We start from the raw sequence: 22,713 nt of genomic DNA, 5'->3' as shown, positions 1-22,713 counted from the left end.
AGTTCCCCTCCCTCTTCCTAACCCCTACAATTCTTCTGCACCAGAACCAGCTGATTCCTTGGGACTAAGGATAAATCATCTTCCCATCTACTCCCATCACTGACTCCTCTGCACCAGAGCTAGCTGGTTCCTTGTCCCTCAGGGCAAACAGCACCTCAACTGCCCCCCATCATTGATTCTTCTGCACCAGAGCTAGCTGGTTCCTTGTCCCTCAGGGCAAACAGCACCCCAACTGCCCCCCATCATTGATTCTTCTGCACCAGAGCTAGCTGGTTCCTTGTCCCTCAGGGCAAACAGCACCCCAACTGCCCCCCATCATTGATTCTTCTGCACCAGAGCTAGCTGGTTCCTTGTTCCTCAGGGAAAACAGCACCCCAACTGCCCCCCATCATTGATTCTTCTGCACCAAAGCTAGCTGGTTCCTTGTCCCTCAGGGCAAACAGCACCCCAATTGCCCCCCATCATTGATTCTTCTGTACCAGAACTAGCTGGTTCCTTGTCCCTCAGGGCAAACAGCACCCCAACTGCCCCCCATCATTGATTCTTCTGCACCAGAGCTAGCTGGTTCCTTGTTCCTCAGGGAAAACAGCACCCCAACTGCCCCCCATCATTGATTCTTCTGCACCAGAGCTAGCTGGTTCCTTGTCCCTCAGAGCAAACAGCACCCCAACTGCCCCCCATCATTGATTCTTCTGTACCAGAGCTAGCTGGTTCCTTGTCCCTCAGGGCAAACAGCACCCCAACTGCCCCCCATCATTGACTCTTCTGCACCAGAGCTAGCTGGTTCCTTGTCCCTCAGGGCAAGCAGCACCCCAACTGCCCCCCATCATTGACTCTTCTGCACCAGAGCTAGCTGGTTCCTTGGGACTAAGGGAGAACAGTCCTCCCACCTTCCCCCTCTACTGATTCTTTTCACCATAGCTAGCTGATTCCTTGAGACTAAAAGCAAACCCTAGCCCTTGGTTCCCAGGGTCATTTGGAGGCAGGAGGGTCTACGCCCTCTCCCTAGGAGAATCTGTCTTAGCTCTGAGTGACAGTTCCGACATCCTTCTCCAGCCCATTCCAGAGCAGTGTGGTGCTGCCTGGGACTTGGCACAGAAAGGCCTGGCACTGAGGCCTCCGTCCCTGCCAATAGGCGCTGCTGCTGCCACACACACACTCTGAGGGGGGCTGTTGCCAGCTTGCTGGAGGCCCTGCCAGCAGTTCTCACTCTGACCCAGCAGCCTGGCCCTGGTTGCACAGGTAGGAGGTGGAGCAGATGGAGGACTCTCTGGTGTGGGTGACCGTGAAGCGGCACCGTCTCATCCCTTGGGTGTATGACCGCCTCCATATGCTCCTGTCCCCTCCCCCATCCCATAGTGGCATCCGAGCAGCTGAAAAAGGAAGCAAGGGGTTGGGAAAGAGAAGAGTTTTAGCAGAGTGAGAGAGTGAGGTGCCCCAGTAGATAGTAGGTTATTAGATTTAAGTCAGAGAATTCCGAGTTCAAATTCTGCCTCTGATGCTTACTTTACAGATGGGACAATGGGCAAAACTCAATTTCCTCATTTGCCAAATAAGGATAATAATTACACTTAACCTATTGGGCAGATGTGAAATGCACATAAAACTATTTTTAACACTACATAAACCCAGGGGCACCTACCTGGCTCAGTGGGTTGAGAACCAGGCCTAGAGACAACAGGACCTGGGTTCAAATGTGATCTTAGACACTTCCTATCCATGTGACCCTGGGTAAGTCACTTACCTAGCTCTTACTAGCTCTTACCGCTCTTCTGCCTTGGAATTGATACACAATACTGATTCTAAGACAGAAAGTGAGGGTTTTGATGATACAAAAACAAACAAAACTTCATAAACCTTAAAGCACCATAACATAGTTCTTGTTAATGTTGCTGTCATTAATAATAACTAGTATTTACTTTATTTTAATATGTGTGCTGCCAAAGTGAGCATAATAACTGACATTTATATAGCATCTATTATTATCAGCTATATGGTGTCTATTATTATTATTAATATCAGCTAATCCTGAAAAAATCTAAAGTCCAAATATATGTTCCCTCCCCACCTTCCTCATCCATCTTTCTACGGTGAAGGAGGTCAGTCTAACCTCACAAGCCACCACTCCCTACTTCCTTTAGGCTGCTTTTGGGGGATCCCTAGTGGGTTCTTTCTTTTTTGGCCCTTACCTTCTGCCTTACATTGGTTCTAAGGCAGAAGAATGGGGGTGAAGTGACTTACTCAGGGTCATACAGCTAAGAAGTATCTGAGGCCAGATTTGAACCCTGGTTTGATCCATTTTCTAACCTGATTATACCTAGATAAGCATATTGAAGGGAGCAGAGTGGGAGGGATAGAATCATAGCATGTTAGTTCTAGCCCTGGTTGGGGATTGGGCACTAGACTAAGAGTCAGGAAGACCTGGGTTCAAATCCTGATTCTGACACTTCTGAACTATGTGACTTTGGGCATATCATTTGGGCAGGTCTCTGTGCTAAAGTTTCCTCATTGGTAAAAAGAAGGTTTTGGTTTTGATAGGGTCCAAAGTCCCTGGCAGTTCCCATTACTGGGTCTTGGGGTCTTTTTACCTTAGGTGCATGAAGAGGACAAAGGCCATGAGGAGGGCTCCAAGGGAGATACAGTGGCCCAGGTAGTTGATAATGACAGCAATATGGTAGTGCAGCTTACTTTTTCTCTAAACAAAAGAAAAGAGAAGGAATGAGAAAAAGAGGAAAAATATACCCAAGCATTTATCATTTAATCAATCCCCATGTAAAAATACATGTGCATTCTTTTCAATAAAATTTATTTATTAAAAAAACAAACAAACACCTTGTTTTCTTTCTTAGTAACAACTCTAAGGCAAACAGGGTTAAGTGACTTGCCCAGGATCACATGGCTAAGAAGTATCTGAGACCAGATTTGACTCCAGGACATCCTGACTCCAGGTCTGGTTCCCTATCCCTTATGCCACCTAGCTGCACTTCCATGTACAACTTTAATACATCTTTAGCTGTGCATGTTCCCACTCCATGCTAAGAACTATCATGGATATAGTCAAGAAGACACAAGTTCAAATACTGCCTCTGACATCTCCTAGCTGTGTGACTATGGGCCATTAATAACCTTTCTGCATTTCAGTTCTATCATCAATATAATTATTAGAATTCCTGTAAATATCCACAGCCCAGAGATGCTGTGAGGATTAAATGAAACAATCTATAACAGTGGTGGCAAACCTATGGCACAGGTGCCAGAGATGGAAAGCAGAGCATTCTCTGTGGGCACACAACTGCCCCACCATACCCCTCGAGTTTGTTACTAGAAAGGCAGAGGGACTCAGACAGAGCTTCTCCTCTCCCCCTCTCCATTGTGCTTGATGTCATTTTTTCCCATCCCTGCCTCTCTGCCCAGGAGCCAATGGGAGCACATATTCCCTTCCCCTCTCCACTTGGGCTGAAGACATTTCTCATATGACCCACCCTTCTGCCCAGCAGCCAATGGGAGCACACAGGGTGTAAGGTGGGCAGCTCACAGGTGGCAGAGCTGGAGGGATGTGGAGAGCTTGGGCCACTCCCCTCCCCTTCTCTGCACTTGCTGAGGACATTCCTCACTTCACCAGCCTCTCTACTCAGAAGCCCAATGGGAGAGCTTCCTCCCTCCCCTGTGTGAGATAAAGGGGGCTGGGCATGCCCAGCACTTGATGTGGGGGAGGGACATGGTACTCCATTACTGGGGATGGGGTGGGGGAGTGGCCTCTCCATCTCTAAAAGGTTCACCATCACTGCTCCATAACTTTGCAAACTTTAAAGGGCTCCATAAACATTAAGCATTACATGCATAGGACAGCCCCTATCCATGGATAACCTGTGTTTGCACATAGAGAAACACATTATACCACCATCTAACAAGTGCCCATCCCACCCATACATCAACTTCCCGTGGGCACTCATCCACCTTCAGGTGAACATTCCCCAATTCCTGCCCAGCACCACAGAGGCTAATGAGGCCTGAACTGAGGATTGCATTCAATTTGTTGTTTAGTCATTTTTTTCAGTTGTGTTTGACTCAATGACCCCATTGGGGGTTTTCTTGGCACAGATACTGGAGTGGCTTGCCATTTCCTTTTCCGGCTCGTTTGATGGGTGAGGAAACTGAGGCAAACAAGATGAAGTTCCTTGTCTGGGGTCCCATAGTCTGAAGCCAGATTTGAACTCAGGAAAATGAGTCTTCCTGCCTCCAGGACCCACACTCTATCTGCTGTGCCACCTAGCTGTCCTATGGATGACTTTATGATTCCCCCAATTTTGCAAATTTCCCCACTTTGCAAACATGTGTAGTACTAACTCTGGCCTGACATAGTCAGCAGGGAAACTGGGAGAGATGGTGCAGATGATGTCTCTTTACGTCCAAGCCCCACGACTGAGGAAACAACTCCACTGTGGCTCTGGTAGCAGGCATTAACCCCATGTGTCCAGGAAGCCCTGCCTGTTCTTCAGGCCAAGAACCCCAGCAAAAATCACCAGAGGAAAAGTGTTCTACATCTCTTATAATCAGAGAGATGCAAATCAAAACAACTCTTAGGTACTACCTCAAACCCAGCAGATTGACTAACATGATAACAAAGGAAAGTAATGAATGCTGGAGGGGATGTGGCAAAATTGGGAAATTAATGCCTTGCTGGTGGAGTTGTGAATTGATCCAACCATTCTGGAGGGCAATTTGGAACTATGCCCAAAGGGCGATAAAAGACTGTCTGCCCTTTGATCCAGCCATAGCACTGCTAGGTTTGTACCCCAAAGAGATAATAAGGAAAAAGACTTGGACAAGAATATTCATAGCTGCGCTCTCTGAGGTGGCAAAAAATTGGAAAATGAGGGGATGCCCTTCAATTGGGGAATGGCTGAACAAATTGTGGTATATGTTGGTGATGGAATACTTTTGTGCTCAAAGGAATAACAAACTGGAGGAATTCCATGGAGACTGGAACAACCTCCAGGAAGTGATGCAGAGCGAAAGGAGCAGAACCAGGAGAACGTTGTACACAGAGACTGATACACTGTGGTTCAATCGAAGGTGATGGACTTCTCCATTAGTGGCAATGCAGTGATCCTGAACAATCTGCAGGGATCTAAAAAACACTATCCACAAGCAGAAGATAAACTGTGGGAGTAAAAACACTGATGAAAAGCAACTGCTTGACTACAGAGGTGGAGGGGATATGACTGAGGAGAGACTCTAAATGAACATTCTAATGCAAATACCAACAACATGGAAATGGGTTTGAATCAAGAACACATGTGATATCCAGTGGAATTGCGCGTCGGCTGTGGGAGAGGTGGTGGGAGGCGGGGAGGGAAGAAAAGAAAATGGTCTTTGTTTCCAATGAATAATGTTTGGAAATGACCAAATAAAAATTTAAAAAAATACTGTTTTTAAAAAAAAGAAAAATAAATCAATGAAATAAACTAGATATGGGAAATTTTGGAAATCACTGAATGCAATAAACAAAATATAAATTAAAAAAAAATCACCAGAGGACTGCCGGGCAAATGGCAAGAACCCAAAGCATTAGCATTATGGAGAACTGACTGGGTTGGGACCAAGGGGGGGCGTGGGGGGGTGGTGAATGGTGGTAGGAGAGGGAGTGGGAGATGGAATTGCTTAATGTAAATGGAAACCTGAGCCCAGAAAGCAATAGAGTCTGAGCCCAGGAGCATCCGGAAGATACATATCACAGCCTGTCTGGACCTGATTCTTAATTTCCTTTTATTAAATTTTCCAGAAACCCACATCAAGAATCCACTAAATAACAGCATCTGTGGTGCCCTAGCCCACACATGGCCCATCTCTGTCCATCGGGGCAGAGCCTGGCAAGATAAACATTGCTGCACACAAAATGCTCGCTTCCCTGGATTATTCCCCTATCCCACGCTGTCCTGCCCCTGCCCCCTTACATCCTTCCTTGGCTCCCCCCTGCCCCTGGTGATTCCCTGGTGCTAGGGGTCAGCCCTGGTGTGGAGAAAGTGGATTGGGGGTATGGGAGTGCCTGCATAAGTGGCAGAAAATCTCCTCTGGTGGGAAAGCAGTGGGGTAGAATAAATGGGTTTGGAACTAGAGGAGCTGGGTTCAAATCCTGGCTCAGCTAGTCCTTAATTAATCCCTCAATGAACCAACATGGAGTAAATATGTGTTAAGCACGCAACTGAGTAATGGTGATCCAGAGACAAGAATGAAGCAACCTTTGCTCTCAAGGACCTTCTCTATGATGGGGCAGATACAATGGATATATATATATATATATATATATATATATATATATATATATATATGCAGAATAAATATGAAGTAAACAGACAGCTTTGGGGGAAGGAAAGTTGAGGGGATATCAGTAAGGGAAGAACTAAAAAGGGGGGCAGCTGGGTGGCTCAGTGGATGGAGAGCCAGGGCTAGAGATGGGAGGTCCTGGGTTCAATCTGGCCTCAGACACTTCCTAGAACAAGTCACTTAACCCCCACTGCCTAGCCCTTACCACTCTTCTGCCTTGGAACCAATATATAGTATTGATTCTAAAACCAAAGTTAAGGGTTAAAAAGAGACATAAAGAAAAGAAATAAACATGATTAAGCACCTACTATGTGCCAGACATTATGTTAAGTACTTTCTAAATAGAATCTCATTTGATCATTACAATAATCCTGGGAGATAAGTGCTATTATTATTCTCACTTTACAGTTGAGGAAACTGAGGCAGGAAATGATTAAGTGACTTTCACAGGGTCACTCAGATAGAGAGCAATCAGGTTAGAGTAGTACTGGATTTGGTCTTTCCTGTCTCCAGGTCCAGGACTACATCCACCTAGATATGTAGCTACCTCTAGGAAAGATCTTATGTAGAAATAGGAATTTGTAGGGCAGCTGGGTGGCTCGGTGGATGGAGAGCCAGGCCTAGAGATGGGAGGTCCTGAGTGATTTTTGCTGGGATTCCTGGCCTGAAGAGCAGGTGGGGCTTCCTGGACATGTCTGCTGCCAGAGCAGCAGTTGAGTTGTTTTCTCAGTTGTGGGGATTGGACATACTTCCTAATTATGTGACCCTGGGCAAGTCACTGGACCCCCATTGCCCAGCCCTTATTGCTCTTCTGTCTTGGACCCAACACTTAGTATTGATTCTAATGAAGGTAAGAGACAAAGGAAGAAAGGGCTACTGTCCTAGCTATGTGACCCTGGGTAAGTTCCTTATTGCCAGTTGCCTAGCCCTTGCTGCTCTTTTGTCTTAGAATCCGTAGACTTGAGATAAGGAGACCAATTAGGAGACTGTTGAAATAGCCCCGGGGCAAGTAGAATGCCAGGGGTGGAATTAGAAAGACTCTTCTTGAGTTCAAGTCTGACCTCAGATGCTTCCTAGCTGTGTGACCCTAGGCAAGTCACTTCACCCTGTTTGCCTCAGTTTCCTCATCTGTCAAATAAGCTGTAGAAGGACATGGCAAACCATTCTAGTATCTCTGCCAAGAAAACCCCAGATGGAATCACGAAGAGTCAGAAACGACTGAAATGATTGAACAACAGCCCAATAGTCATGTAGGGGTGTAAAGCCCTGAAATCAGGTGATGGCTGGGCAAGTAAAGAGCAGGGTTTGGGTGTGAGGTAGGAATGGCAAGATTCGGCAACTGAACAGATACATGATAGGAGGGGGAATGACGATGTTAAGGATGATGCTAAAGTAGCAAGCTTGGGGAACTGAAAGAAATAATGATAGAAACAGGGATGTTCTAAAGAGATGCAGGCTTTGGGAGGAGGGTGGAAATGATGATGATGATGATAACAACAAATAGCATTTTATAATGCTTTGAGTTTTACAGCCCCATGAAATTATTGTCTCCATTTTACATGTGAGAAAATTGAGGCTTAGAGAATAAGTGGGGTACCCAAGATTGCATAACTAATAAGTGGGCGAGGTGGGATTTGAATTCAGATCTTCCTAACTCCAAGCCCAGTGTTATGCCTACTCTGCTTCTCGGCTTCACACTGAGTTTGAGTCACTTAAAGGCGATTCAGTTTGAAATGTCTACTATGTAGTTGGTGATGTATGCTTTAATCTCTGGAGGGAGACTGGAGTTGAATTTATATAGATTTGTCCTCAGATACTTCCTAGCTGTGTGACCCTGGGCAAGTCACTTAACTCTGTTTGCCTAACTCTGGCCTTTTTGTCTTAGAGTTGTTACTAGGATAGATATAAGGGCTTAAACAAAATGTATATATGTATAATCCAGTGGAATTGCTTATCAACTCTGATAGAGGGGAGAGAAGAGAGGAGGGAGACAAAAAGAATCCTCTAACCTTGGAAAACTATTCTAAAAATAAATAAAAATAATGTATATAGATTTGAGAGGCAGCATGGAGATCTTTAAGCACATTGGGACTGATGAGGTCACTGAGAGAATGTAGATAGAGAAGTGATGAGAAGCCTGGAGAGTTTTCAACTTGCTAACCTAAGGAACTCCAAAAAAATTTATAATATCTAATCTTCAGTTTCCTCATCTATAAAATGAAAGATTTGCAATCATTCCAGTCATGTCTGACTCTTCATGGCCCCATTTGGGATTTTCTTGGCAAAGATACTGGGGGTGGTTTGCCATTTCCTTTTCCAGCTCATTTTATAGAAGAGAAAATGAAGGCAAGCAGGGTTAAATGACTTGCCCAGGGTTAGCTAGCAGGTGTCCAAGGCTGGATTTGAACTCAGGTATTCCTGACTCCAGACTTGGCACTCTACTCACTGCACCACTTAGCTGCCCCAGTGGCTGGACTAGATGATTTCTAAGGTATAAGCGGTCTCTCAATCCTAGAATTCTCCTTCCCTCAGTTTGGAGGACTGGGTTTATGGAAATCCTTTGTGGCTTTACTAAAGTAGGAAAGTTTTTTTTTTCCCCCTTTCCAACCCTCTGAGTTGCTGACAGGCTTCCTTTCCAAGAAACCAGAAGGGAGAATAAGGCTCAACAATAATAGGGAAAAGGATTAGGGTTCGGGAGAAAGAGATTCTTCAGTGTCAGCTTTGGGGTTTGGAAGCTGTGAGCCTGATCAATCTCCCCCGCTTAACATGTTACATTAGGTCTCTGAGCTCAGTCTGGGAAGTGGAGACAGCTGGTGAGACAGCCTGAGAGAGAGGAAAAGAGACAGCTGGAGAGACATAGCCAGTTAAAGAAGGAAATGAGGAGCCAGCCCAAGACAACTAGGGAGGGGGGAGAGAGAGAGAGAGACAGAGAGAGAGAGACAGAGAGAGAGAGAGAGAGAGACAGAGAGAGAGAGACAGAGAGAGAGAGAGAGAGAGAGAGAGAGAGAGAGAGAGAGAGAGAGAGAGAGAGAGAGAGAGAGAGAGAGAGAGAGAGAGAGAGAGAGAGAGCGCAAGCCTGAGCTACAGCTAGAGAAACCAAGCTAGTTAGAGAAACAGCCAAAGCTACAACCAAAGAGCCACTTGGATAAGCTATCTGAGAGATGGGGAACCAGTCCAAGGCAGCTGGAGAGACAGCTTGAGGTATAGCTGGAGAAATATAGCAGAAAGACAAGTGGAGACAGTGTAAGCTACAACAGCATAGACAGCCCCGAGATAGTCCGGGAGATAGCCAGGGAAGAGTAATGATCCAGCTAGAGACAAGTAGAGAGATAGCCAGAAAAATAATGAGAGAGATGGAGATGGAGAAACAGGTGGAGGTGGAGGCAGGTCTCTGGGCTCCTGGATTATGGGACCAAGGAGTAATTGTTGCCCTTTTTCTGGAGTGTCCCAGTCTCTTGTGATGAGAGGGGCTAAAACCTGGCTGGGGGGTCTCTCTTAGCAGGTCAGTACTGGGGTCTAGAACCCCTTAACTGTGTCAGCAACAATAAGAATTCAATAAACAATTAGAGCCTGTCCAATGCAGAGGCAAGCTGCCAGACTTGCTGGGTGACACAAACCTTGTCCTGAAGGATCTGGGAGACCAAATGAACAGCAGAATTAACATTTTACCTATCCACCCCCCAATCAGGGGTTTTGTTGTTGTTCGGCCATTTTTCAGTCATATCTTGACTCTGCAACCCCATGTGGGGTTTTCTTGGCAAAGATGTTTTGCCATTTCCTTCTCCAGTTCATTTGACAGATGAGGAAACTGAGGGAAACAGAGGTAAGTGGCTTGCCCAGGGTCACACAGCTAGTTAAGTGTCAGGCTGGATTTGAACTCAGGAAGATGAATCTTTCTGTCAATGAGGGTTAATAAGGCCATATTGTCCTATATCAAGCATCATAGTCATATCTTGGATTTCTGTCCTATCTGTCCTGGGATCTCTTAAGCATCCCTCACTGACACACTTGATCCCTTTTCACCCGGATCTTTTTCTTCTATTCCTTTTTCACGTCTCTTTCTCTCCCTGCCCCACCCCCAATTCCCATCCCTCCATTTTCAATGAATTTCCTGTTTTTTATTCTCCTATATGTTTTTCCTGCACTGTTTTTACCTTCAATTCTACCATGCAATAGGTGAGGGTTGGGACATGAGCCAAGATTTTCCGCTTAGGTGTTCTCCTTGAGTGTGTTTGGGTAGTGGGTCAGGATTGGGGTGTAGTTAGGTAGCATATGGATAGAGTGCCAGGCCTGGAGTAGGTAAGATTTGACTTCAAATCCAGCCTCAAGACACTTACTTAGGTTTGTGACCCTGCATGAGTCACTTTACCCTGTTTGCCTCAGTTTCCTCATCTGTAAAATGAGTCAGAGAAGGAAATGGCAAACCTCTTCAGTATCTTTGCCAAGAAAACCCCAAATGGGGTCACAAAGAGCCAGACATGATTGAACAACAACAACAAAAAGGGCTGAGGGCCTAGAAAGGAGGTGGGGGAGACAGGAATTGATCTAGGAGAAGGGGAAGATTGGTGTACTATGAGTGGATGACAGTTGCAGTCCCGAGAGGAGGGGTGCTGAACCAGAGAGGCTGGTGCCCTGGTGGTGAGTGGGGTTGGATATCCTCCAGGCTGAGGTCAATGTTTCCCAGTCTCCCTGCATCTTCACAAGTCCCATTTTCACACAAACTTGCCTGTGAATCCATTATCCGAAATGCCCCAGGGGCACTGACACTTAATTAGGGCTTAGCCAAAGTGATCTGGAAGCTGGAGAAACCCATCAGCTCAATTAATTGGGTTCTTTTCCTCCCAGCTCCTGGAGGGGCCTAGGAGTGAAGATCTCAACTGATGGGAGCAAGGGGCTCAAATAGAGGGAATTAGTGTAAGGGGATGGTCCTTCTACTAATTAAATTAATTGATTTTATTGAATGCTAAGCAACTGTGCAGGATGGGAGCGGTTGGCAGAGCAGATGTGGATGGCAACACCTTCGTTGTTTATGATGGAAGGACTGAGAGGCTGAATGGATGGCCAGCAGGGACTGGCTCTGTGTTGGTCCCTGAATTTTGGGGAGAATATGGAGAAATTGGAGAGGGGGCAAAGAAGGGAGACCTATAGGTCCAAAGGGAGAGAGATGGTCTGTCCTTGGGCGGGAGTCTTCAATAATTTGCAAATGACTGATGGGTTAGTCTTAGTCCAATTCACAGAATCACTGAATTTTAGAACAGGGAGATAATCTCATTCAAACTTCTCATTTGTCAGCAGAGAACACTGGAGCTCAGAGAAAGGGAATTAGTCAATAAGCATGTATAGTGCCTATAATGTGCAGGGCACTGCGCTAAGTTCTGGGGACACAGAGGCAAAAAGAGTTCCTGCCCAGAAGGAGATAATAGGAAAGACGTGCAAGATTTGGACATTATAGATAGATGTTGTTCATCCTTCATTTTTTTTTAAACTCTCATCTTTTGTCTTGGAACCAATACTGGGTGTTGGTTCCAAGGCAGAACAGTAAGGGCTAGGCAATGGGGGTCAAGTGACCTGCCCAGAGTCACATAGCTAGGAAATATCTGATGTTGGATTTGAACCCAGAACCTCCCATCTCTGGGCCTGACTCTCAATCCACTGAGCCACCTAGCTGCCCCCTTATTTTCATTTTGAAGACAACCAATGACATCACAAGGGTGATGCTTTGACTTCCTCATGAATTGGATTTAAGAGAGGCAGAGTTGCACAAAGTGGCCAGCCATTCTCTTCCAGTCATCCAAGTCCAGTGGCGAGACAAAAGGCAGGATGACTGGTGATGATCCACGGTGCAGTGGACACCCTTGTCTTCTTCAATGTCTGACCAAGCTCTAAGCACTCCACATAGCCTTCTTCAGCTGCCTTTGTGGCCACTGGAACACATTGTTTTCAACTGCCCATTTCCTGCCCAGAGGAAGTCTTCACATGCTTGGGATAGACATTCCCCTAACCCACCATGAATTTGATGCCTATTGGTTATCTTCAACTTGGTCTAGCCCCTTATTGAGATATAGCCACTGCATGTGTTACAGCTTCTTGGAGCCACACACAGGGAAGAGAATTTGATACAAGATGGAAACAGTGTAAATGGAAGGGGAATGGTTTTCAATCACATAGTAAGTGAGCAGCAGAGCCAGGAAAAGATCCTGGGATTTTCTGGCTACATGACATTATTTCTCTTCTCTATAAACTAGTACTTGCAACCATGGACTCTGCCTTCCCCCTCTCTGCCAGTTCCTTTCTCCCTAAGTTCTGGGTTTGTGGCCACCTAAAACACAGGGAGGAATGTGGTTAGAAGCCACCAACCCAGCACTGTCTTGTCAGGTAGTTGTGCCATTAAGCTTGAGGAGAAAAAAAAAAGGGACCAAAAGATTGAAGCTCTCTTCACTCTGAAGTGGCTTTGGAATTATAGATTGTAAGCTCCTTGGGAGTAAGGACTAAAAACATCTTTGTATCTGCATCCCCCGTGCCTAGTCCACAGTAGGTATTTAATAAATGTTTATTGATTAATTTTTTAATTATAAAGAGATTTTATTTTACAGTTATATGTAATAAATTTCCACATAAGTTTTCTGAAGTTATAGGATCCAAATTGTCTGTCTCCCGCCCTTCCCTTTCCCCTCCTGAAGCTTGTTAATTAATTGATGGGAAGAATCCTGCCCTGGAAGTTGGGAAACAAGGTGTCTCAGCTGTGCTAAAACTCACAATCATTTGACTTCCTTGAATCTTGACTCCTCATTTTTAAAATGATGGGATTGGACTAGAAACTAGTATCAGAGGTGTCAAATTCTTGGCTGACAGGTCACATGTGGCCCCCAATACTCTAGCAAGACCTGAACCAGATTAAAATGTAATTGAGAAATATTTAGCAAAATATAAAATAGATAATAGATATTCAGAATATAGATAACAGCATATTTTGTTCAGTCACCTTTTAGTCATGTTCAACTCCTTGTGATCCCGTTTGAGGTTTTCTTGGCAAAAAATGTTGCAGTAGTTTACCATTTCCTTCTCCAACTCATTTTCCAGATGAGAAAACTGAGGCCAACAGGGTTAAATGATTTGCCCAGGGTCATGCAGCTACTAAGTCTGAGATTGGATTTGAACTTGAATTTTCCTTCCAGGCCTGGCACTCACTCTATCCTCTGTGCCACCTACCTGCCCCCTTGTTGTTCAGTCATTTTTCAGTTGTATCCGATGCTGTGACAGCATTTGAGATTTTCTGGGCAAAGATACTGGAGTGGTTTGCCATTTCCTTCTTCAGTTCATTTTACAGATGAGGAAACCGAGGCAAACAGGGTGAAGTGATTTGTCTTAGGGTCACACAGCATATCAGAACATAGGTAATATTAATATTAATAGGTTTTCTATATCATGTATCCTTATTTATAGTTTGATGGTGCTTGTTTCTATTTGAGTTTGACCCCCTAGACCCCATGGTCTTTAAAGAAGTCTTGTCCAGTTCAGACAGGATATGCTTTATATTTAGGTGAAAATTATATTTTTTTCATGGAAGAGGGTGCTGAAGAGTTAACGGATAAAGGTTTTTTCAGCTTGCAGAAAAGAAGGTTCAGGGGCAATACTTTCTGTTTCCAAGGCAGTGGAGGGTGACTCTGAGCCTGATACTAAACACATGATTTCTATGTCAGTAAAAAACCTAAACAAGATGATAGGGACTTAAATTAGAACAGAATAGATCTAGCTTGGATACAACCAAGAACTCCGACATTACTAGGGGAACAAAAATGAGAAAGGAGGCTGAAGGAAGGCATAAACTCTTTGTCCTTGGACATTAAAATCCTAAAGAGATGACTAGACATAGAGATGACTGTCTGTCCTAAAGGCTGGGTCAGAGAAACTGCTTCTCCATAATTCCCTTCAGTTCTTTTCCCAGAGACATTTGAGTTCCAAATTTGGGCCAAGATCCCTGCTTCCTGATCTCAAAATGTGCCATCTCACCTGTGTCTAAAAGTCAATGTTTTCATGTCTTTCATCAGGCGAAGCATAATTATTTTCTAAACTACAACTTTCCTAAATTCTGCTATTTCCACCATCTAAGAAAAATTCCAACAACTGGCCTCCATCCATCTTTTTTATTGATCCTCCTTTTTGATCAAGTCCATTTTCTCTCTGGCTCCAATCACCTTTCCTGGGAGGAAGCCTCTACCTACATGATGCCATTCCTGTGCATCATTTGAGTCAAATAGAATCATGGAAATGGTGGAGCTAAAGGGGACCTTAGAGACCATTTCCTTCAGTTCTTTCCTTTTACAGACAAAGAAATTTTGAGGCCCAAAGAAGAGAAATTATTTCTTTAAGGTTATGCAGTTAAAAAGTGGTAGAACAAGGAATCAGGCCCAGATTTTCTGACTCTAAAAATTTAATGCTCAGAACTAGGTAACTGACAGAGTAGAGAGAGAGGCAGGCCTGGAGAGAAGAGGTCCTGGGTTCAAATCTAGCCTCAGATACTCCCTACCTGGGTGACCCTGAATAAATCATTTAACCCCATTTGCCTAACCCTTACCATTCTTTCTCCTTAGAATGGATACCAAGTCAGAAGGTAAAGGTTAAAAAAAAATCAATGATCTTTCTCCATAGGAGAGATTTTTCATTTGCATCTCTACCATGACTGGAAAATCACAAGATTTCTGTACTTGGTGCTGATGCTTTGGAGCCTCAGGCACTTTTGACTCTAGGTTCTCCGGCAGCCTCATTCCATTGAGTATACTGTTATGCATTTATTATAATGTTTAAAAGAGGTACTAGGTCACAAGAAATAGAATTCTGTATTTGGGATGTAGTGGATCAGAGTTCAGATTCTGTCACAGACTTTTACTACCTGAGTGATCCCAGAGCTACTTATTTAACATTGTTCAGTCTCCTCAGCATCCTCATCTATAAAATGCAGATAGATAATGACAGCACTTTTCTTGAGGTCTTATGGTGAAAATCAAATGAGACAAATTTTGCATAGCATTTTACAAACTAAGGTAGCTCAAATAAGTTTATAACATATTTTATATAGGTTCATAGTGTAATACATTTAAAATAATTTTATCATATAACATTTATAATAGATCACATTTAAGAAAATTTATAATGTATTTAAATAAGTTCATAATATATTTAAATAATTTAATAATATATTTTAAATTATTTTAAATAAATTTATAATATAACATTTTAACTAGGTTTGTAGTATATTTTAAATACATTTATATTATAATTTTATAAATAAGTTTATCATATACCATATCTTAAATACTCTTATAATATGTTTTTTTTAACTCTTACCTTCTGTTTAGAATCAATACTGGGTATTGGCTCTAAGACAGAAGAGCAATAAGGGCTAGGCAATGGGGGCTAAGTGACTTGCCCAGGGTCACACAGCTAGAAAGTGCTTGAGGCCACATTTGAACCCAGGCCTCCTGTTTCTGGGCCTGACTCTCAATCCACTGAGCCACCCAGCTGCCCCTTATAATATGTTTTAAACAAGTTTATAATATAACATTTTACATAGGTTCATCATGTAAAACATTTAAAATAATTTTATTATGTAATATACTTTGATTTTATAATAGAGCATATTCAAAGTTAATTTATAATGTGATATTTTAAATAAGTTTGTAATATAATATGTGTATTTTTGAACCCATACCTCCTGTCTTATACTGTATATTGATTCTAAGGAAGAAGAGCAGTAAGGGCTAGGCAATGGGAGTGAAGTGACTTGCCTGGGGTCATATAGCTTGGAAGTATCTGAGGCCAAATTTGAATTCAGGATCTTCCTGTCTCTAGGCCTGACTCTCTATCCACTGAGCCACCTAACTTCTCCAACAGAATATATTTTAAATAAGTGCATAATATATTCAAGTAAAGTTATAATATAATATATTTCAAATAAGTGCATAACCTAATATGTTTAAGGACATTTATAATGTATTGTAGATAAGTTTATATTTTATTGTTAAACCCTTACCTTCCATCTTAAAATCCATACTAAATACATATATGTATCATATAATATATTTAAGTAAATTTATAATATAATATAATACATTTCAACTAGGTTTATAACATAGTTTAAGTAATTTAATTATATATAATCTAATATGATTTGTATAATTTCATAATATGGATATTCCTCAAAAGTCTTAATGCAGTTTTGAGTTGCCAAAGCTTAAAAATGCACTGATTTAGGGGGCAGCTGGGTAGTTCAGTGGATTGAGAGCCAGGCCTAGAGACAGGAGATTCTAGGTTCAAATCTGGTCTCAGATACTTCCCAGCTGTGTGACCCTGAGCAAGTCACTTAACCCCCATTGCCTAGCCCTTACACAGTATTGACTCCAAGACCAAAGGTAAGGGTTTTAAAAAAAATGCACTGATTTTTGGACACCCTGCATACCATGAAAATGGTAGCTATTATTTTTGTCACTTAGTTTTGCTGAGCCTCAGTTTTCCCATCTATAAAACTGAGATCATATACTCTACATATAGTACTTACTTCATTGAGCTGTTGGAAGGATCAACTTAGAGATTCATGGGATTTGGGACCTTTGAAGTCATCTAATCCAACTCTTTCCTTTGACAAAGGAGGAATATGGAGTCCCTGGATACTAAGCAACTTACTCAGGGTAACACAGGGAATAAATAAAAGTGGCAACCCTCAACCCAAGTCCTCTGACACCAAGCCCACTGCTCTTTCCACTCTTCGTGCCCTTTACAATAACTCCTTCATTTTCTTCTCCCTGTCTCTATTTTCTAATCATCACCAAACCTCTTCCTTCTCCACTCTCCCTGCCCTCCCAGTGTTCTCTCCACCAGCTCCAGGCCAGGGTACATCCTCCAGAAAATCAGCTGAGGATACCTCCTCATTGAGGATCTCTTGGCACTGGGAATAGTTGACTCGTACCGCCCAGCTCCCGTTGGCGAGGCACTCCCGGTAGCCATTGTCTGGAAAAGAGAAAAAAGAGAGAGATGATGGAATGATCCGTAAGGGGTGTTCTGGGCGAAGCTCATCGCTTAGGGCTAGCCTGCAGAGAAGGGACTGATCAGGAATTTCAAAGTAAGGGACCCATCAGTCTTTCCAAGGTGAGGCATCATCTGCCTTGATGGGAGTCTCCTTTGGGATGTTGCTTTGCTGAATGCAGTTCTGGATTCAGGTCTGACATGGGCTTGGTAGGGGCAGAACAATTGCTGCCATGAATCTTGGTGTCCGCTAGCTAGCCACTAAGTCAGATGCACCGGAGGTATTTGTGTAGCTCTGAGAGACTAAAGCTTCACTTCTCTGCCAGCCTGAGACACAGGGTTCTCTTGGGCCAGCTCCTTCAGAGCTTTTTGAATGGTGGCAGTATATTGGGACAGAAACAGGACCTCTGTTACTTACAAGGAAACTCCAAGGGCTGGAAACTCTCTCTATAGAGTGAGAATATATGTATACATTATATAATATATAACACAATATATTATATATAATATTAAAAATATACAACACAATATATTATATTAATAACATAACACAATACATTATATATCATATTAATAATATATGATATACAGTATATCATATCACATCAATAATATATTATATACTATATATTATATCATATTAATAATATATCATATAATGTATAATATATGATATACCATATTAATAATATATCATATGATACATGGTATGTAATGTTTTATTGTTGTTCGGTCATTTAAGTAATTTCTGACTCTCCATGGCCCCATTTAGGGTTTTCTTTTTTTTTCTTTTAAATTTTCTTTTAAAATTTTTTCCCCATGGTTAGTTACATGATTCATTTTTTCCCCCTCCCCTCCTCCTTGAGCTGGCAAGCAATTCCACTGGGTTATACATGTTATCACTTGGTACCTATTTCCTTATTGTTCATTTTTGTAACAGAGTAATCTCTTAATACCAAAACCCCACATCCTGTACCCATATAAACAAGTGATAAATCATATGCTTTCTTCTGTGTTTCTACTCTCACAGTTCTTTCTCCAGATGTGGATAGAGTTCTTTCTCATGAGTCCCATTTAGGGTTTTCTTGGCAAAGAAACTGGAGTGGTTTGCCAGTTCCTTCTCTAGCTCATTTTATAGATGAGGAAACTGAGGTCAACAGGGTTAAATGACTTGCCCAGGGTCTTTCAGCTAGTAAGTGTCTGAGGCCATATTTGAATTTAGGAAGATGAGTCTTCCTGAATCTAGGCCTTGTGCCACCTAACTGTTAACAGATGATGATGTTGATAGCATTTCTGTAGCACTTTACACAGATTATCTCATTTGATTCATATAACAATCCTAACAGGCAGATACTATTTTAAATCCCATTTTAGGAGAGCAAACAGAGGCAAACAAAGGTTAAATGACTTGTCCAAGCTCACACAGCTACCTAAATGTCTCAGGCAGGATTTGAACTCAAGTCTTTCTGGTTCCAAGTCCAGGGCTCTATCCGCAATGCCACCTGCCTGCATACAAATGCAGTTTGGCACCTTCTTTGCAAATTTAGCATCTCAAAGGACCGCCTCCAGCAGAGAGGTTTAGTGATTTGTCCAGGTTATACAGTGGGGGGGGGGGGGCAGAGGAAGAATTTGAACCCAGACCTTTTGGGATTTGAGGCCATCTCTCTATCTACTATAACATGCTGCTTTTCATATTACAGAGGAAGGACTTTTATGAAGTAGTGCCATGTAGTGAGAGTTTACAGGATGAAGTCTCACATGTTGTGTAGAATGTGAGCTCTCTGAGGCCATGGTTGCGTTCTATCTTGGTCTTTGCATTCCTACAACCCAGCACAGGAACTTGCAAATAGTAGGTGTTTAAACCATGTTTCTTGAATCAAATGGTATGGTAGGAGCACATGTAACAGTATCTCACATGGTAGGAATACATATGATACAGTTTCATATGGTGAAAATATACAAGTTATCTTTTGCAAAGGTATGTCACATAAAAGCTTCTTATTTTTTAGTAAAATATACATAATAGGCTCATGGCAGAAACCTGTCGAAAAGCAGCACTACTAAGATCTGAGTTCAAATCCTGTCTCTGACACTCACTACCCATGTGACCATTTCACTTAACCTCTCTGAGACTCAATTTTGTTGTCTATAAAATGAGCATAATAATACCTTGTGAGGCTGAAATGAGATCATGTACATAAAACATTTTATAAACTTTAAAATGCTGTGTCGGTTATTACTACTATTCATCTCTGCTCCCATAAGAAAAGGTGGGAGAAGCAGTTCTAAATCTCAATCCTGCAATTTTGCTTATAACAGGGTTTCTTATTCTTTTTAGTGTCATGGACCCCTTTTAAGTGTTAGTAGTTTAGTCCCTCCCCTCCCTTCCCCTCCCCTTCCTTAACATCTTTCTTATTAACAACTTTAAGGCAAAAGGGCAAATAAGAGCTAGGCAATGGCAGTTAGATGACTTGCCCATGGTCACACAGCTAGGAAGTGTCTGAGGCTTGATTTGAACTCAGGTTCAACCTAACTCCAGATCCAGAATTCTATCTGTTGTGCTATCTAGCTGCCCTAGACCCCTTTTTCATATGGTAACAACAACAACAACAATATACAGGGTATCTTCTGGCAGAGGCAGATCCCTTTTCAGAATCATTTTTTTTAAATGCATGAAATAAAACTGATAAGATTACCAAGGAAATCAATTATACTACCTGCCTGCCTACCTGTCTGTCTGTCTATCTATCTGTCTGTCTTCTGACTGTCTGTCTTTGTGTCTACCTGTATCCAGGTATCATAACAAATTTATACCACCCAGTATAAGAAACCTACTTTACAGTTTAATTATAAGGGCATTCATTTTATCTTATTTTCCCTAGTTATTGTGAACTATATTAACAAAAGAAGAGAATAAAGGGGAGAAAAGAAAAGGAAAGAGAAAGGACTCTGTTTAAATGCATAATAAAAAAGAAAACATATCTAAGAGCCTATTCCCCCTAAGTTTGGGCTGAAAGGGGGCAAGTGATAAGTTGGTCTCTTGGACTTCACATACCATTTTGCACCTCTGTAATGCATTTCTCCAAGCAGCCTCAGATACCTACTAGCTGTGTGGCTCTGGACAAGTCATTCAAACTCTTGTTTGCTACAAAAAGCCCCTCCAGAATCACTGCCTTCCCAGGGGGCTGGGAGGTAGGAATTTGTGTAGCTAAGTGAAACTATGAACTATGCCATGCAGGGTTACCCATAATGGATGGGTCATTGTAGAGAGCTCTGACTAAAATAAACTAGTAACTTACTGGAGAAGGAAATGGCAAACCACTCCAGTATCTTTGCTAAGAAAACATTACGGAAAAAATAACCTGGGGGGTCACAAAGGCAGCTAGGTAGCACAGTAGCTGGAGCGCCAGTCCTGGACTCAGAACTTGGGATCAAATCTAGCTTTAGATACTTCATGACTGTGTGATGCCAGGCAAGTCATTTAACCCCATTTTCCTGTCCCAGAGTTGTCACTCTGATAGAAAGTAAGGTCTTAAAAAGAGGACCAAGTGCTCTTACTGCTCGCCAGAGCCTGGAGGGTGAAGAAGCAATAGCAGGGTTGGTGCTGTGCTCTCTGCCCTCACTCCATCCCCTTTCCCTTTGAGAAGGAGTTAGTCTGATTTTTCTACAAATTCTTTTGAGCTCACTTTACTCCCAGTCTCCTCCCAGACTCTTTCTGGTTGGTACCAACGTACTCTCCTTTGTATGAAATTCCCAGCCCCCTCCTGGTGCAAAGGGGCCAGAGAGACTGCAGGAAGGTAGGAGAGGGAAACTCAAAATTTTTCCTCCTCCTCCTTCCCCTTCTCCTCTGCCTCCTCCTCTTCTAATTTCCTGTCTTCCTCCTCTTCCTCCTTCTTTCCCCTCCTCCAGCTCCTTCCTCTCCTCTTCTTCCTCTCCTTCTCTTCCTTCTCTTTCTCTTCCTCCTCCTCCTCTCCTGCCCCTCTTCCTCCTCTTCATGTTGCTCTGGCCCACACTTTTCTGGACCCATTAGCAACATTATCAGCTCAAGGAAGGAGGTTTCAGTGAGCTTCACTTTCACAGGTCTGATTCAAGGTGGTGAAGAGTGGATAACAGATGCACCCAGCACTCTTCATCACCTTGTCTCCCTCGATTATGAATTTCCAATGCCCATCTCCGTCATCTCCAGCCCAGGGTGTCAGGGGAAAGAGGATGGGGGGGAGATAGATGAGGAGCCTGAGCATTTCTGCAATCCCAGCTTGGAGTACTGACCTCCAGAGATCAGGAAACCTGTTTTCTAAACTCGGCTCTGCTATTTCATAATGATGGGACCTCAGCTTCCTCAGCAGTAAAATGGCAATTAATGATAACTTTACCTGGCTAATGAAATTGTTGGGTGGATCAAATCAGAAGGGAAATTAAAAATGTCTTTTAATGTTATGAAATCTGCTCTTATTACAGGTACAGGTTGGTATGGAGACAGGAGCACTACTGATTGGTTGTTCAGTCTTTTTCCAGTCATGTCTGACTCTTCATGCCTCCATTCAGAGTTTTCTTGGCAAAGAAACTGGAGTGGTTTGCCATTTCCTTCTCCAGATCATTTCCCATATGAGGAAACTGAGGAGGAAACTGAGGGTGAAGTGACTTGCCCAGGGTCACCCAGCTAGGAAGTATCTGAGGCCAGATTTGAACTCAGGAAGATGAGTCTCACTTGGAACCAAAAGAGCCAAGTTTGGAAGCTCGATCAGATCCATATGACTTCAGACAAGCAATTAAGCCTCTGTCATTCTTAGTTTTCTCATCTACGAAATGAGGAAAACTGCAATGCTTGCTTTACAAAATTGTCCAAAGATCAAAAGAATGTAAATGTTGGTTGGAATCTCAAAGTAGCATATAGCATGGCCCAAAACTCTAAGTGTGCAGTTTTAAACTTTAAGAGCTCTTTAAGCTTTGGGGCTTTGCCAGCTTAAAACTACATTAAGACTAGACAGGAACAGAAATAATATGCAGTGATCAGCTGTGAAGGCCTAAACCATTATTAGCAAGTGTCTAAGAGAGCCACAAGAGGCCCATGAAGAAAATCCTATTCATAGACAAAGAATGAACTGTTGGGGTCTGAGTGCAGATCAAAGCATGCTGCCTTCTACTTTCCTTCCTTCATAAGATTTCTATTGTACGTGTGACATGTGACTTCTAGCATGAGAAATCTGGAAATATGTATTACATGAAAGTATGGGCATAACCTGTAACAGACTATTCATTGATGGAGGGAGAAAATGTCAAAAAAAGGGTAAAAATTTGTTTCTAATCATATAACGAAGACAAATATTTAAAAATAAATAAATAAAAATTTTAAGGAACTGGAATGAA

The 22,713-nt window shown here is 42.7% G+C and overlaps 1 protein-coding gene across 1 annotated transcript in view; it reads right to left on the bottom strand.

Annotated features, from left to right (window-relative positions):
• Nucleotides 1-22,713, bottom strand: part of CRHR1 (corticotropin releasing hormone receptor 1) — a 131,154-nt gene that overhangs the window by 26,688 nt on the left and 81,753 nt on the right. Inside the window, exons 4-5 of the mRNA XM_007482503.3 lie at nt 17,246-17,331; nt 2,589-2,695 (exon numbers count right to left, since the gene is read on the bottom strand). Coding sequence (XP_007482565.1) covers nt 2,589-2,695; nt 17,246-17,331 — 193 coding nt within the window. The remainder of the gene's footprint in view (nt 1-2,588; nt 2,696-17,245; nt 17,332-22,713) is intronic.

Source organism: Monodelphis domestica, chromosome 2 (assembly GCF_027887165.1).
Source record: "Monodelphis domestica isolate mMonDom1 chromosome 2, mMonDom1.pri, whole genome shotgun sequence".
In the NCBI taxonomy this organism is placed as follows: Eukaryota; Metazoa; Chordata; class Mammalia; order Didelphimorphia; family Didelphidae; genus Monodelphis; species Monodelphis domestica.
The sequence above is the reverse complement of the archived record's forward strand: the minus strand, read 5'-3'. Positions and strand labels throughout refer to the sequence as shown.